Consider the following 18,004-nt stretch of genomic DNA (forward strand, 5'->3'; position numbering starts at 1 on the left):
GCAAGCATGACGGCTTGAGTCGAAGTGAATGGTTGAGGAGGTGAATTCAGGGCATCTGAGGAAACCAAAAGGCAAGCAAGAACATGGCTTCCAGGGTTTGGGCGACTTGAGGAGTGCCGTACCCGGAACGGATTGTGTGGAGGCAGATTAACAGCAAGTCGGCATTAAGAGGAAGATGGCAAGGGCTTAACGAACTGTTAACGAACAGCCGGTTATTGTCTTGGAAAGAAGCTGATACCGCTAAGGTAAGCTTGGTGATGCGTGATTTGTCATGAGGAATGGGCGTAAGTACTGAAAGAAGTCGTGGTGATGAGATCGAATGACGGAAAGGTTGTGTTGTATTGGTCGTGAAAGTAATGGAAGCTTTCCAAGCTGTCCAGTAGTAAGAGAGGGTCGAGGGTGATAGGCTGTTGATGGTGGAGCTCTGGGAGTCGCTTATCAGGGGTATAAGCGCAGGATTTACGAGTTGAATGTCGACGCCCGACTGGCGTAGGGAAGGTATCTGCGTGAGGTGCCAAGCTTCTGAACTTCTGGCATTCATTAGCGAGCTTCGGGGGCGATTCTGCCACCAGCTATCTTCCTTTGTAGAAACCCCCCAAAACCGGCCTAAGGAGCAGCATCGATGTACAGATGGATGTCATGTGGGTTAGTCGGTTGGTCATCGTAAAAGAAAGTGATTCCGTTCCAATTGGTGAGAGGGTTGAGTCACAGACGGATTTCAGCAAGGCTCGAGCTATCCAGGGAGATGGAGGTCAAGAGTGATGGGACGGAAGGGACAGAAGTTGACATTTGGTGCGGCGCGGGGCGCAGAAGAAGGTTCGGCTGAGCTTTCCGACCGGGAATGAAGTCTAAAACTTGTTAGTGTCAAGAATGATTCCGAGAAACTCGAGGGATGTGGAGGGGCCCTGTGTTTTCTCTGCGATGATGGGACCCCGAGGTTGGAGAAGACTGAAGTCAGGGTAATCAGGCCGGAAGCGGGTGGCGATGAGGTGGGGGGCAATTGTTAGACTGGATCCAGCTGAGGGCTTCAGGTGGGGTGTCGAAGAGTTTAGGCTGCTTTGCGACCAAAGGTGAGCCTAACGGCAAAGTAATATGTACCACGCCAGTGGATGCTGAAGAAACGGCAGAAGTCGGGGTGAATAGGGAGGACTTTAAGAGCACTGGTCTGTTCCTGGACCTTCCTTAACGAACGTGCGGTCAACTGAACCTGGCTCGGTTATGGTCGACTGAAGATTTTTGATTTCAAAAGAGATAGATGATTGTGTGGGAGTCCAGGGTGAAGACCTTCTTTCAAGTTTTACTTTATGAGAAACTAGCTTTGGCGAGGTAGGTTGTACGGCCATTCGGGGTGGGCGTGGCCCCCGCTGCAGAAGGAGTAAACGTGGAGGAAGCGGCACTGGGACACGGTGCATCCGGTACTGTTAAAGCCGTTGCAAATCGAACGACCTCCTTGGTGCATGACGGGCCTGCCTTTCTTATATACGCTGTTGATTACGGGAAGATGACTGAAGGGGTAGATGACATCTGTTCTGGAGGTATGGGTGCTGGTGGAGCTGCCGATGACAGGCAAGAGAAGGCTGAAGCTCTCGTTTGGTTTTTTGTGCGGCTCAGTGTGGGTAGCTGTGTATAAAGTGAAATTAGTGGTTGCCTGCTGAGGGGGAAGAATGGGTGCCGGCATCCCGGTGCTGACGACCCCAGCTGACATGAGCTGCTGGGACTGATGGAGCTGGGAGATGGAAGCTCCCTGCATCCTGGCATAGGCATAGGGTGCTGGCACCCGGTGCCAGGAGCCCCGGTTGAAGCGAGGTGCTGTTGTTGATGGAAACAGGAAGCAGAGGGCGCTGGCATCCCAGTGCCAGGAACCCTGGTTGAAGCAATCTGCTGTGGTTGCTGGAAATAGGTGCCAGAGGGCGCTGGCATCTCGGTGCCGGGAGCCCCGGTTGATCAAGCTGCTGTGGTTGCTTGAAACGGGAAGCAGGGGGTGCTGGCATCTCGGTGCCAGGAGTCCCGGTTGATCAAGCTGCTGTGGTTGCTTGAAACGGGAAGCAGGGGGCGCTGGCATCTCGGTGCCAGGAGCCCCGGTTGAAGCGAGCTGCTGTGGTTGCTGGAAACAGGAAGCAGAGGGCTCTGGCATCTCTGTGCCAGGATCAGAATCAGAATCAGAATCCTTTAATGTCCTGCAGACGGGGAAATTTGTTTGTCGCAGCAGCAGAATATTACGAGAACAGAGCAATAGCAAAATAGATAATAGAATAGACACTATAATTAAAAAGGGAAAGAAAATGGAATCGAATCGACGTATATACATATTTACATGATGTAGTGCAAGAATGGACAGTAATTGTTAATATACAGACCGGAGCGGTTGAAGCGAGCTGCTGTGGTTGCTGGAAACAGGAAGCAGAGGGCGCTGGCATCTCGGTGCCAGGAGCCCCAGTTGAAGCGAGCTGCTGTGGTTGCTGGACACAGGAAGCAGAGGGCGCTGGCATCTCGGTGCCAGGAGCCCTGGTTGAAGCGAGCTGCTGTGGTTGCTCGAAACAGGAAGCAGAGGGCGCTGGCATCTCGGTGCCAGGATCAGAATCAGAATCAGAATCCTTTAATGTCCCGCAGACGGGGAAATTTGTTTGTCGCAGCAGAATATTACGCGAACAGCGCAATAGCAAAATAGACAATAGATTAGACACCATAATTAAAAAGGGGAAGAAAATAGAATCGAATCGACGTATATACATATTTACATGATGTAGTGCAAGAATTGACAGTAATTTTTATATACAGACCGGAGCCCCGGTTGAAGCAAGCAGCTGTGGTTGCTGGAAACAGGAAGCAGAGGGCGCTGGCGTCTCAGTGCCAGGGGCCCCAGTTAAAGCGAGCTGCTGTGGTTGCTAGCAGTGGGCAGTAGGGGGCACTGGCATCTCGGTGCCAGGAGCCCCGGTTGATGCGAGCTGCTGTGGTTGTTGGAAAAAGCAGCGGGGGGCGCTGGCATCCCGGTGCCAGGAGCCCCCGCAAAGGTTAGCTGCGGTGATGGCTGGAACTGGAGGGCGGTCGGCACTGTGGCGTTTGCCCTTGAGGTTGTAAGTTGCTGTAGCTGATGATGATAATCCTGATAGAAGTTGGAGGGTCCTGGAATGCATCTGGGCGCTCCCCCTGGAGTGTAGTGATGCGAGAAGTGGTGGCGGAAACTCTGGAGTTGTTTGATCTGGCAGAGGATCTCTGTCTCTGCTTTTGCTGCTGCTCTTTGTTTTCTTTGGGCTGTGTTATTTGATTGTACTGTCCCTTTAACAAGAGCGTAGGCGTCACTGCCTGTAGGGCTGTGCGTGATGACGTCACCTGGAAGCGATCTGGTGTTAACGGAACGAGCAGCCATGAGTTGTTGTTTTTTTTTTTTTTTTTTTTTTCCCAAAGATTGGCTGTTGTGGTGGCTAGAACTGGATGGCAGTGGGCACCATGTTGTAAGTTGCTGGTGTCGATGATGAAAATCCTGGTGGGGATTGGAAGGTCCTGAAATCCATCTGGGCACTCCCTTTGGAGTGGAGTGATGACGAGAGGTGGTAGCAGAAGCTCTAGAGTCATTTGATCTGGCTGAGGATCTCTGTCTCCACTTTTGCTGCTGCACTCTCTGTTGTCTATGAGCTTTCTGCTGTCTTTGGGCTGTAGTATTTAATTGTACTGTCCCTTTTAACAGGAGCGTCAACGTCGCGGTGTGTTGCGTGCGCGTGATGACGTCACCCGGAAGAGAGCTGGTGTTGACGGAAGAAGCACACATGCGTGTGGAGAAAGTTTGGCTTTATAGTCCATTCGGTGAAACAGAATTCATTTGTCGTTTAAAGTTTTCTGGGGAGTGGCTACTGTCCAGTCGGTGACTGTAGAAGATGAAAGCCGGTCGGGGGAACTCACCGGAGCGTGGAGACGTTGAGAACGGCGAGTTGTTCGGCCGGTGTTGGCGGAACGATGGCGGGAAGCTTCGCTTCTTGGAGGTGAAGGAGTCGGCGAACTGTGGCGAACTGCAGCGACGGTGACTTTCTGTTCCGGAATTTCCTCGTCCTCTCTTTGCTGCGGAAGGAGGTGGGCTGGGAGACACGGGAGAGTCGTCGGACGAACTATGATAATCTTGGATGTTGAGGAGAGATGAACCAGGCGGGATGCGAACCATGGATGAGACGAAGTTGGTGCTCTTCGGACTCGCTCGCGCCCTAGCCGGCTGTAGGGCCACTGGAATCAGAGTCTCGGGTACGGAGGTGACGGGAAAGTTGTCGGCTTCAGATGAATGGTGATCCTGAACTCGTCTGAAAGATCGTCCCACGGGGATAGTGATACGAAGTCCATGATGAGGTGAGTAGTGCCTGATGTTGCTCGTACAAAAGTTTGGATGTGCTCGGGCGAGGCGATGTCGCGTGATCTCGTTTCTGGGTGCGAGAGCGCAGAATACGAGAGCGAAGCAGAGGAGAGGGTCATGTATGGAAGCAAATTTGTACCATAATTCAAATTAAAATGCATTTACAGAAATGCTTTTTCATTTTCAGAATGTAGCTGCATTTTTTGACTCATAAATAAAATTAGTAATAAATCATCCAAATTGCATTTTCATTTTCCTCTTCAAGACTGCTTATTATGTAACTTAATTCAAATGATAAGGAAAAGGACACTTAAGATATAATTTTCAAAAGATGACCCAGCAAATAGGTACCAAAATTCAATTTGAAATGTCAAATTTGAAAATTAAAATGCATTAGCTGAAATGCTTTCTCATTTCAAAGTCAGAGCTGCATTTTTGACTCATAAATAATATTAGTAATAAATCATCCAGATTGCATTTTCATTTTGCTCATTTTGTTACACAAAGACAAAGAAAACTGCTTTTTCGTTTTGAAGCCCTCCTCCCCCGCAAAAAAAGATCCAAAATTCAATTTGAATTCGCAATCCCAAGCGACGCAGGAGAGTGACGTCAGCGGCCTCTCTTCTTCTTCAGCCCCCAGTCTGACCGACCAGGCTACGCATCTACGTTAGGGGGCGGCGGGGTGCTTATTCGACACTGGAGCAAGAGAAGGGACAAGAGGAGAGTGTGAAGGCTGTGTTGGTAGCATAGACTGTGGTACATGTTTTCAGAAACAGCGGGGAAATCACCACCATGTCCAGTTCTGTACTGCGGTCAAGCCAGCCATGGTTCGCGTTTGCTTGGTTAAATCAGCCGCACATTTTTTTTCCAGTGCGAAATTCTCTAACGTTTATGGTGAACGTAATGAAGCTGCTCTGAAGAGCTGCTGGCAGTGACGGTGAGTCAGACTGCAGACTCACAGTCAGACCCATGAAAAACACACGGTACTTTACAGTCAGTATTCCCGGTAATAAACTGAAGGTATCAGCTGGACCGTACGTCGACGTCGCCCCCATATTGGATGTGGCAGCTCAGCCCCGTGAACTAATACAAGTCAATGGAGTGAACTTTATAAAGCTTCTTCTACAAAGTGCTATAAGCTAATGTCTCTCTCTCTCCCACACCCACGCACCTGCAGCGGGTCACAAAATCACCGGCCGCTTTATAGCCTGGAGCCCCGCCTTTCCGAAACCCCACTGTTCCGAACATAGACTTCAATTCATCGTAATGGCGGGGTTTCTCTTTTTTTCAAAGACCCCGCTATTCCGAAAAGTCTATTGGGGAAACCCCTCCATTCCGAAACCCCCCCACTCCGAACGGACTCAATCAGAGAGGAAACGGAGGCTGCACATTTATCCTTTTTTCCTTTGTGGGTTAAAACGGATCATGTGGCTGATTAACCGCAAAACAAGCCTACTTCATGCTCATTATGCTTCAGCTGGACAAATGGCTATGTTGAATTGAAATTATTTTATCATGCTAAATATCCGAAATTGTATGAAAATTGCTCCAGTGCGTTATACCGATCTTCGGACATATTCAGACACAGCCTGATATGGGTTCTGAGCAAAGGAATGTCTGTTTTCTCCCCCGGTCTGTTGTCAGCAGGAGCGGGGGCTGCAGGCTCGCGCCTGGGTGAAGTGGGCTTAGGCCAGAGTTCAGCCGAGAGAGAAAAATTGTGTATTTCTTTTGCTCTGTGGGAGATCTCCCACAACAGAGTGGATGAGAAACCAAGGGGGACAGATCTGCCCAGCAAACATCAGAACGCAGAGTGCAGCTTTGTCTGTCACCTGGTTCAGCACCCTGGACAGCTGCCTGCGTAACTGGATGTGGGAATTTGATGCATTTGAAGCCACGACATTTGGTTTAGAAACGTCATATATAATAACATTGTTTCGAGTCGTAAACAGTTCTGTAAGTGGAAGAAATAAGAATCAATTAGGCTATTAGTGTTAGTCCTTCTTCATATAAAGTTGTGTTACAGTCGCACAGCTGGAGACCGCTAACACAGTTAGAGACAAGAGAGACAATGAATGAAATCCCGCGAAATGATGTGCGGTCAATTTGACCGCTTATGGCTGAAATAGGTAAAACAAATCACATTTTCTTTTCCTTTTGTGTAATTTATATAAAAAACTATTCTCAATTAAAATACAGACACTTTTAGAAAATGGTTAGAAGTCTGTAATGTTTGCATTTTGTTTACATCGCAGATTGATAACTTAATTGTGATAATGTTCAAAGTTATTATTATTATTATCATTATTATTATTATTATTATTATCATTATTATTTCACATAAACACACACACAGCAAGTATAATGGTACTGTGCTAGGTATTCTTTTCGTGGTTCTTGGTGCTTGGAGCAATATTGTTGTTGTTGTGGCATTCATGCCAATAAAGCGAATTTGAAATGAATTGAATTAATAAACCTTTAGATTCTTGCCTATAGACTGATAAGTGTTGTGTTTACAAATGAGCAATACTTTCAGATTTCTTGAGATTTGTATTGTCAATGGGAAATAAAATTTAAATGTCAGGCGATGTTTTCTTCATGGAAATTATTTTTCGGGCAAACAATTATAAGAGAGAGAGGGAGCGCGGACGGGGGATCCGTTGTGTGACAGTGGAGCGGAGGGCCAGCAGCTGGATTTTCGAGCACGGTCAGTATTATTAGTAGGTGTTTAAGGTTTATTACGTTTGCGGACATTATTATATTCAATGTAATAATGTAACAGCCTTTGCGTGCGCACAGTTTGCGTGTGTAGGCCCGTGGTCATAATAATCCGTCTATGGCTATAAGAGATGGATACACAATCAATTTCATGTAGGCCTAGTTTTTATTGAATCAAAAATACATAGGTAGCCTATTGTCTTCTACTCTGCTTTTTTTTTTTTTTTTTTTTTCAAAGACAAACTGAGCAGCACTGCTCAATCCACTCAATCCGCTCCAGCTCCACCCGCCCGGGGCTCATCCGAGTGCCGACAGGACTGCCAGCTCTCCCGCGCCCCGGAGCGTGGCTTCCCCGTGCACACCCCCTCCTGATCTGACTTTGTCCGTGTTACAATAAACACTCCATGCATCCAGCTACAGCCTCCTGTCTGCTTCTGGGTCTCACCTTTGCTAAAGACACCTAACATTAACAGATCAAAACAGAGTAAACGGCAGCTATCCGACATCAGATCCACGCTCCTGCCTGCCCCAGCCAGCCCCCACACACCGGCCTGTCGCCTGCGCAGCCGCGCGGGAGGAGACAGGAGAGACCCCGGCGCTGCTGCAGAGGAGCCGTGGACTGCAATGACTCTGAGCAGCATGTGAATTACAATATAATCTATTTCTCGCCTTTCCCCCGATGATCTGAATAAGTCGCTAAATTTGTCGCTAGTCGCTTTTTCGAAATAATGTCGCTTAGAGGGTCTGAAAAGTCGCTAAGTCTAGCGAGACAGTCGCCATGTTGGCAACACTGAAGAAGAGAGGCCGCTGACGTCACTCTCCTGCGCCGCTTGGGATTGCGAATTCAAATTGAATGTTGGACCTTTTTTTGCGGGGGGAGGGCTTCAAAACGAAAAAGCAGTTTCTTTGTCTTTGTGTAACAAAATGAGCAGTTTTGAAGAAGAAAATGAAAATGCAATCTGGATGATTTATTACTAATTGTATTTATGAGTCAAAAATGCAGCTCTGACTTTGAAATGAGAAAGCATTTCGGCTAATGCATTTTAATTTTCAAATTTGACATTTCAAATTGAATTTTGGTACCTATTTGCTGGGTCATCTTTTGAAAATTATATCTTAAATGTCCTTTTCCTTATCATTTGAATTAAGTTACATAATAAGCAGTCTTGAAGAAGAAAATGAAAATGCAATTTGGATGATTTATTACTAATTTTATTTATGAGTCAAAAAATGCAGCTACATTCTTAAAATGAAAAAGCATTTCTGTAAATGCATTTTAATTTGAATTATGGTACAAATTTGCTTCCATAGTCAGGTGGTTATTTATAGACATGCGGAGGTTGGCGCTGTTGAGGTGTGGTCCTGCTCCTGAAACTTCGCCAATTAAAGGAGTCATCACCTGGTTTTTTACATATCCAGTCCCTCTTGGATCGCTTTGGATCAATTCTTAAAACTTATTAGAAAATTAAAAAAAAAACATAGAGCTTGTTCTGACACTTTTTCATACCGCGACTTTCTCACGCGAGATTATGCGCGAGGTTTTGACCGGTCCGGATGTTCATTGTATTAATATGTAATGAGGCGCGTGTTGATTGGCCGCAGGAAGGACAGAGCCGGAATGGGGGGTGAGCCTGCATGCACACACAGACTCCAAAACATAAACAGCCCCCTGTCATGGCGCACACACTAAATGACGAACCTTACGGAATTCAGGCATTTATGTACGAGCCGGAGTCGGAAACCGAACGGGAGAGTGAAGAGGCAGAGACGGTGGAAGAGACACGTTTACAGCAGGACGCCTCTGAATGGTAAATTCTTTTTTTTTCCTTCTTACTTTCACACTCGTGTTTTACATGTAAGACCTAAGTTTTAATGCTGGCGGTCATAATGTATGGCGTGAAAATGACAGAGAAATAAGCAGATTCGGCGTGCTCACTCAGAAAGTCTGGCTGAGGACGGCTGTGAGCCGATGCTCATGCAAGTAGCCTCCTGTGGTAACGTCACCACAGGAGCAGAGTCAAAATCTCGTGCTTTAGGAATGCGCACTATTGTGCGCTATTCCTGTTCGGAAAAAGAGCCAAAGCGAAAAAATTAAGCCACTTTCAAACTCCAGCTTTTCAGGCAAGTTTCAACAGAGGTCCAACACCAATATGCATGATTTAACGAGAGAAATTGCGGGTGATGACTCCTTTAAGCTTCAATTCATAAGTCTAGTGTTCATAATGTTACAGAAAACCTTTCCCAGATTACTGTTTACACAGGTGCCTCAGTAATTATTTGGGTCAAATTTGTCTCCGTTTTTATAAATTGGGGTTATAAGTCCGCGATTCCAGATCTCAGGGAAAAAACCTACACTCAGAACCAAATTGAAGTTTTATTATGGCCGATTGGAATGTTTTGTGTATGTGTTTTTAGCATCTCATTAATTATGCCATCAGGCCCACAAGCTTTTTTAGATTTGAGGGTCTGCAGTTTCTTTAGGAGTTCTTGCTCAGTAATTGGTGAGTCTAATGGATTCTGATTATTTTTTATAGCTAGTTCTAGTTTAGTCAGCTTCTGGTGAATGTAAGATTGCTCTGTGTTTGCATTAATTTGAACAGAGTGATACAGTGTTTTAAAATGAGTGGTCCATATGTCACTGTTTTGTATCGCCAATTCCTGATGTTGAGGTTTGTTTAGGCTTTTCCAGTGTTGCCAAAAGTTGTTTGTGTCGATTGCCTCTTCAATTATTGTCAGTTGCTGTCTGTTATATTGTTGTTTTTTGAGTCTGAGTGTACGTTTGTAGAGTTTTAGGGTCTCACAGTAAAGGATGCGTAGATCAGCATTGCGGGGGTCTCTGTGTTTTAGGTTTGATAGCGTTCTAAGGTTTTTTCTAATCATTTTACAATCTGTATCAAACCAGGTTTAATTGTTATGGTTTTTGGTTTGTTTTTGGTCAATTTTAGTTGTGCTTCTTTTGCTGTTTGTCTAATTATATTGTTAATATTGTTAACTGCCAGATTGAGGTTTTCTTTATTACAAGAGTAAGTACAGTTCAGAAAAGTTATCTAAAAGTGTTTGGATTATTGAGGTGTCAATTGCTCTGTTTTGGTCCCATCTGTATGAATTTCTGATGTTGTACAGCTTACTGGGTTGTGTGTGTACCAATTTAATGTCTGATCTTTTAATAAACAGGGTAATTTGGCTGTGATCAGACAGAGGGGTTAGCAGTTTAACAGTGAATGAGCTGAGAGAGGAAGGTTCAAGGTCTGTGATCATATAGTCTACAGTACTATGGCCAAGAGGTGAGCAGTAGGTGAATCTACCCAGGCTGGCCCCCCGTACCCTGCCATTGACAAAGTACAGACCGAGGCTCTGGCAGAGCTGCACCAGCTCTCTTCCATTCTTGGTGATGACCTGGTCACTGTTGTTCCTGTGGGGCAGGAAAGTGTTGATATATTTCCATTTGTGATGTATTTGTCCACTTGTGGATCTGTGAGGTCATTAATTTTTCCTGTGTGTGCATTTGTGTCCCCGCAGATGAGCACATTTCCCTGGGCCTGGAAATGGCTTATCTCTGTCTCTAGGGTGAGCATGGTGTATTCTGAGAAGTAGGGTGATTCGGAGGGAGGGGTATATATTGCGCAAATAAATAATTCCCTATCTGTTAATGAGAGCTCTTTCTTCAGTTTTTTTCCCAATTTTAGGGGAACAATATGAATATGCAGATCAGATTTATACCAAATGATTAATCCTCCAGATTGCCTACCTTTATTTTGTGTTTTTGAGATGGTACTATAATTTCTCTACAATTGTTGGGACAGTGAGTAACAGTATCAGCTTTACACCATGTTTCCTGTAGAATGATGATGTCAATATCTATAAGGTTTGCTAAAAATTCTGGTGCCAAACTCTTCAGCCCGAAGGTTGAAGATTTTAGGCCCTGTATATTCCACATGCATATTGAAAGGGATTTCATTGTATAGGAATCAATATCTAGTTAAAAGTATTTTTTCAAAGATATAAAATATTAATAGGCATTCTTTACCTTTTCAGAGGTTGTGTGTGTGTGTGTGTGTGTGTGTGTTTGCCGGAACACTAGTTCAGTTTTGTGCAGATATACTGAAGGAATTGTTTAATCTCGTTCATCCCTTCTCGTCCTTGGAGCGCCTCTGCGTAGCTGCATGGAGCTTGGTGTGACTCTGTCTGCTGTGACTGTGGGACGGGGTTGGGTGTGGGCCGCTGACCCGGCTCTTGGTTCTGGTAGACTCTCTGGTTTAGTGTGGGGTAGTAGCCTGAGTCAGGGCCTGTCTGCCTTTGCTGCTGGAAGTGTGGTATAGTGGTGGAGGTGGGGGTCTGTGGCGTGCGCCGGGTCTGGGTGGATGTCTGGGAGGTCATTGGCTCCAGATGGGGTCTGGTGCGTAATGAGGTTCCCTGCTAGGTCCTCTGGCTGCTCCTCTGGTTGGTGTGAGATGAAGGCTTTTTTTGAAGGCACATTAGGGAGCGAGGCACAGCCTCTGGTGATGTCTCTCTTCACCCTGTGGATGGTCCTGGGGTAAAAGTCTCTGCGGGGTAGCAGGGTAGAGATGGTGATATGTGAGTTTGGAAAGGATGCCGCTGCTTCCTCTGCTACATTGGATGTTTGGTAATATCTGTCATACCCAAGAAAGGCAAAGACCCAACCGAATGTGCCAATTACAGACCGATAAGTCTTTTGGGGACTGATACAAAGCTTTTTTCCAAAGTCTTGGCACTACGCCTAGAGCGCTTTATTGGGAAGTTAGTCCATCCCGACCAAACTGGTTTTATACCCAAACGCCATGCGGCAGATAATATACTTAGATTGCTGCATGTAATAGAAGAGGTCAGAAACCTTCCAACACCATCAGCAGTTTTATCCCTTGATGCGGAAAAAGCGTTTGATCGCTTAGAGTGGAATTATTTTTGGCAAGTAATGGAGACACTTGGTCTTGAGTTCAAATTCATTAGCATGGTGCAAATGCTATATGCAAACCCCACAGCTATTGTTTCAACCAATGGTTTACACTCACAGCCATTTCCCATTCAACGTGGCTCACGACAGGGATGCCCACTGTCACCTATGCTGTTTGCACTCTCTTTGGAACCATTGGCCCAAGCTGTAAGGCAAAACAAAATCTGTAGCGTTCCTCTCAAGTCATGCAACAGCTCAATATCATTATTTGCAGATGACATCTTGCTGTATATATCAGACCTTGAGGACTCCATACCTAAAATTCTCCAGGTCTTTAGTGCATTTGGTTCGATATCTGGTTACAAAGTCAACTGGGACAAGTTGAATTTGCTTAAATTAAATAATAAACCAGCAAATCTACCTGTGAGTCATAGGATGCCAATTCAAAGCAAAATAAAAATAAAATACTGGAGGAGACTTGAATCCTCTGTTAGGCAGTATATTTGGAACAATAAACAACCTAGACTAAAATTCCCAACTTTGCAATGCATCACCAATAATGGAGGATTAGCGCTTCCCAACTTTAAAATGTATCACTTGGCCTTTCAGTTACGTGCTCTTAGGGTGTGGATGGACCCCTCATCTATCGTCCCATGGAGGGAAATAGAACAGCAACTTATTGGACCCATGAGACTACAGGACTCTGCCTTTGCAGGTGTCTGTCTCAGGAAAAGCTTGTTAACCTATGGTCTTATTATTACGAACACAATAACTAATGTTAGGCAGGTAGAAGAACACTTGGGATATACTAATAAATGGCACAGACATACTCCTTTATGGCATAATACACACTTTTTGTCCGGTAATAAGCCCTTTGGATGCAGACAGTGGAGTAAGAAGGGGTTTTACACATTGGAACAACTTTTCAATGTTGTTCCAATGTCATAGGACATATTGGACCCCTCAGAAAAGATACATCACTAAGGCCATTCCTAATCCTAATTGTACTTTTTGTGAACCTGAACAAACGGGGACTTTCTTACACATGGTCTGGGAATGTGAAGAAGTGCATGCTTTTTGGCATACAATAGCAGCAACAGTATCTAACCTGATAGGTAAATCAATTCCTGTTGATCCCATTATCTGGTTATTAAATGATGACTCTAAGTTAGAACTGACTGAAAGACAGAGGAAAATTTGGCTGGCTGGATCAATGGCTGCCAAGAAAATGACAGTCCAACGATGGCTTCCACCGCATTCACTCTCTATCCAACAGTGGCTGGCTTACTTTCTGGATATAATCATGCTTGAGCTCTCGACAGCAAGGATAAACAAGGCAAAAATTAAAACTATTGACCTCTGGAGGGATTCTGCTGAACAGGTCTTTAATATGATGACCTCAGTCACACAGGACCTGGAAAGATCTTCAGTGGAGGATGATTAGACAAGGTGTTTTCTTTTCTTTTCTTCTCTTTTTTTTCTTTTCTTTTCTTTTTGAGACCGCTGGGTGGGAGGGTATGGGTGTGTACCTTGTTGTGGGTATGTGTGTGTGCGTTGTTTTGTTTTTAGACACCATCTGATAAGTATCCTGCTCATTATTATGTAGACATCTGTTTACAGTACTTGTACTTGTATGAGGAGCAAATGATGTACATGTTTGAGTGACATAAATGGTGTCAATAAAAAGTTGATCACAAAAAAACTTAAAAGTAACATATTTGATCATAATACATTCTATTTTACAGCTTTTGCCTAAAGCTTAAACACTAAAAGTTGTTTCTATGCCCAAAGCATCACAACCTCTAACTTTGGTGACAATTGCCCTAAACAAAAGCACCAACCCTGTAAACACAATATATGCTATGCACTGTGTTTGAAATTCTCCAACACACTTCTTGCAAAACACTAAACACTGTTTTTTACATAAGACACTTTGTTCAAAAAGGAAATCTCATGCAATCGTTGGGAAAGCTCTGTTAGGGACTGGTTCACCAACCGTAATAGATTTATTGCACTCAATTGCCACCATAAACCTCGTTTTTGAGTCCAATTGAGGAGTTCCTCTCAGCATGGCTCTGGAAAGTTTATGACCGCATGCCTCTTCTACAAGCCATGGTAGAGGCATGCAGCGACATTGAGGTGAGGTCCATACAGGGTTGGATACGGCATGCATTTTCTTTTTTGTTGTTGTGTTTTCTGATTTGTCGTTGTGTTGTTGTGTTTTTCGAATTTCCGTTGTGTTTTGCACTTCAGGGCCACAGTATCAATGACTCTACTGGGGTCACATTCACTGAGCTAGTGTATCCAGAAGTGTACGCCTGTATCTGTGTTTGTTTTCTCTCGGCAGGTATCACCAGTCTATTAGGTAGTGGAGTCTATACAGCAGCTTACCCTCTTCATGATGTGAGTATTACATGTCAACATGGGCATAGGAAGCATTCAAAATGTAGGTGGGACAATCTGGCGAGGGTCTGAGGGTTCCCCCCTAAAAAAAATGTTTGACTGAGTAGATGTCATTTCCTGTGGTTCCTTTCACACAGGAAGAATGATGCTTTCATCTGGAAAAAGTAGCATGAGAAAATTATGGGTGCATTTTGTCAAATTATCTAGGCACATATTTGAAGATATTTGAAAGCTAAAATGTACAGAAATGTGTTTTCTGACTAATTTATGATATTTTTGTGGCACAGGCCCCTAAAATCCTTTTTTTTTTTTTTTTTTTTTTGAAAAAAAAAAAAAAAAAATATCAGCAAACAACTTGGTTGCCCACTTGTTGCGGTAGCGTGGGTGCCCGTCTGACTCGAAGCTCCAACTTGTTCGGGAGCGCGAGAGCGGGGTCAGGCTCCAGCGTCCTGGAAACTGACGGCAGGCTGTTCACAACGTTATTTCAACTCAATGGAAGGGACGATTTTGTCTCCTTCTGAAGATTATTCCTTCCTTCTGCAGGCAGTGAGGAAACAGCTGGTTCGTGCAGCGTTCCTGGATCCAAAAAATAATGACGAACGTCCGAACAAAAACGAAAGTAAAACAAAAACAGTCTCTGTCTCGTCCAGCGAGGAGGGAACTGCAGTTAGTTCAACAAAGGGAAAGAAAAACGTTAATCAAAGTTGCACCCTTATGGTAGCGGTTGGGTGAAACCGGGGGTCTCACCACCACTTAGTGCTCCCCTGGACTTCCAAGGGCAGAAATTCTCCGTGACCTTTTAACATGGGAGTGACGTCATCGTGATCCTTCAGTTTATAACCGGAAATAATTATTGTAAAAGTATCGTATGTGTCATGGGTCTGACTGTGAGACTGAGTGACTTTTCATAATTAATAAAGTGTGAATATAGCAGCATGGAAGCAGCTAGTTTGCCAGCCATGCTGCTGCTGCCTCTTCATCAAGCAGGCAACCTGTGGCAGCACTTGGTTTTGTCTTCTTCTTCTTTTGTTTAGTATAACAGCGTCTATCAAAGTTGCATTGGCGCCATCTACTGGAAGACGCAAAATGGCGCGGAAAAACAGTCTCAAAAAGATCTACAGCAAAAGATGGAGATTACAAATATATTTCCACTGAAAAATACTAAATTGATGATAATTAAGTTAGATGGCACAGATACAGATTAAAATTTACAGATACAAATCATTTTGTCTGAGACATGGATTCAAATGTACAGATACAAATCATTTTGGCTGACACACGGTTCCAGATTTACAGATATAAATCACTCTGCAATTAGTTGTGAATTGTGTTTTACGAGACACAAGTCATTTTACAAGTCAGCTGCGCCCTGCATTTGTGGATTTTGTGTGAAAACAGCACGGTAGAAGAGTCTCAAAAGTATCCACACAAATAGGTGTAAATTCACAAATACATTTCCACTGAAAAATACTAAGTTGATGAACAAATGATGATATACAAGTTGCAAATTAGAGGCACAGATACAGATCCAGTGTTAAGGATACAAATTACTGTGGCACAAATACGGATCCAAAGTTACGGATACAAATTACTCTGGCACAGATACGGATTCAGCGTTACGGATACAAATTACTCCGGCACAGATACAGATCCAGTTTTGTGGATACAAATCCCTCAGCATGTATTTGTGAATAATATTGAGACCGTCTAACTCCATAAATGTTAGCAATGTGCTCATGTGTATGTGGGTACATGCCATGTGTCAATCTATCTGGGTGCAAGGTCACAGTGAAACGTGGTATGGAGTTTCATTTGAGAGTTTTCCTAATAAGAAAGTAGGGTGAATTTGCTAATTGAAGGACAGTGGTGAGGCGTAGTAATGTTGCAGCATTAACACTTAAGGGCTACAGATTATCGTTAAAGGTTGTAGTAGATATGAGTCAAGTTTAGAGAGATGAGGTGACTTTAGAAATCGACTGGAGCTCCACCTTTATTCAAATGATTCTATCTAAGATGATTAACTCTCATCTCCAGTAAATAGCCATGTTTTCTTCAACATATTATTCATGTGCATGCAGATGAATCACAATAGACAAGGTGGATGGATACAAACAAAATGTAAGAAAAACATCAATTTAGCAGAAATTTAGTCCTTTTTGCCTTTTTAACCCTTCAAAAAAGAATGAGTCCATTAAATGGAAAACACCTTTTCCAAATAACTTCTGATGTAGCAAACATATAACACATGACTGATCAGCTGTTTCTGTTCTGATGGAAGCTTCTGCTCCACTGTAGAGCTGCACACAGGGCAAGTGTCATTGCTAGTTCCAGACCAACTCAGTTGTCAGTATCATGCCCAGCCGCCATACTGTGTAAATAGCAAATGTACTTGCACCCACCTGTGTGCTCATGGGTGTGTTGGTCTTAAAGTGAGGTGTGATCAAGCGCACTGATGATGGATTGTTATCTTGAGACAGTGGAAATCGACAGTGCCATAGACCAACAAAAAGCTGGTCTGAAGACAAAAGCCCGAAACGCACAAACATGCAGCACTTTAGATCAAGCCATAGACCATCTCAATCGCAATATCGCAATCAGTTGCAATTATATTTGCAGATTTCCTCAAAATGTAGATTCGAATTTCCAATTAAGATGGAAACCTTAAAATGTCGAAGAGTAACTAGCTTTTTTTCGTTCCTTTTTCAGGGAGATATTAATGAGGAGAGTGCAGAGCCCAATGACAGAAAGGTGAGAAAATATTTTTTTAAACATATGGAGTCCAGTAATAAACACAGACTGGTGAGAAAGCAGGAGAGAAAACTCATTGTAATCCAAATAAATATTACAGGAAAGAGGCTAAAAGGCATGATAAACTGAGACAAATGTTCTAACAAAACACTGTTTATTGTCTTCCTCAGCTTTTGTATGAGGAGTGGGCGAACTACAGTGTCTTCTACAAGTACCAGCCCATTGGACTTGTGCGGTAAGGCCAGGTTTTTATGGCAATCATCATCACTGTATGGTACCAACTCTGAGAATGAAGTAACCCCTCTCCGTCTGCCAGGACTTTTACCTGAAGGACTGTAATACCAGTTCATCCATTTGTACATATTATACTGGACCTTAAAGGGATAGTTCGGTTTTTTTGAAGTGGGGTCATATAAAGTACATATCTATAGTCGATGTGTTTCCTACCGTAATCACCGATCAGCGCAGCCTCAGTTTGGAGAAGTAGAGACCCGCTCCAGCCCAGAGGCTCAGCTTTGTACTGCAGTGAACGGGGTCCAGTAAAAAAAGCGAAATTAACCACCTAAAACAAGGCTCACCTAAAATTTTTTACATCAGTTCAAGTGTACGTTGTATAGGTAAAATTCACACCGCTTTACATCGTCGTCAGACTGTGCTTTCTTTTGGCACTACATTTTCTCAACCGCAGAACCTCCGTATCCCCAGAATATCCCTACGCATGAGCGTAACTGGGCAACAGCTGATCTGCGAGCGGTGGAATACAGCGCGAGGCCCAGCAGCTGGACGAGAGGTTTACTTTCGATAAAAACGAAACTTAACTCTCCGTATCCTTCCGCATTAGCGCACATGCGTAGGGATACGGGGGTTCTGCGGTTGAGAAAATGTAGTGC

At 44.1% G+C, this 18,004-nt stretch overlaps 1 protein-coding gene across 3 annotated transcripts in view; it reads left to right on the top strand.

The window, feature by feature from the left end:
- Window positions 1–18,004, top strand: part of ano1b (anoctamin 1, calcium activated chloride channel b) — a 99,864-nt gene that overhangs the window by 35,404 nt on the left and 46,456 nt on the right. For all 3 annotated transcript variants that reach the window (XM_030426387.1, XM_030426388.1, XM_030426390.1), the window contains exons 7-9: window positions 14,311–14,366; window positions 17,073–17,114; window positions 17,285–17,349. In XM_030426387.1, coding sequence (XP_030282247.1) covers window positions 14,311–14,366; window positions 17,073–17,114; window positions 17,285–17,349 — 163 coding nt within the window. The remainder of the gene's footprint in view (window positions 1–14,310; window positions 14,367–17,072; window positions 17,115–17,284; window positions 17,350–18,004) is intronic.

This window comes from Sparus aurata, chromosome 8, assembly GCF_900880675.1.
Source record: "Sparus aurata chromosome 8, fSpaAur1.1, whole genome shotgun sequence".
NCBI classification, from domain to species: domain Eukaryota; kingdom Metazoa; phylum Chordata; class Actinopteri; order Spariformes; family Sparidae; genus Sparus; species Sparus aurata.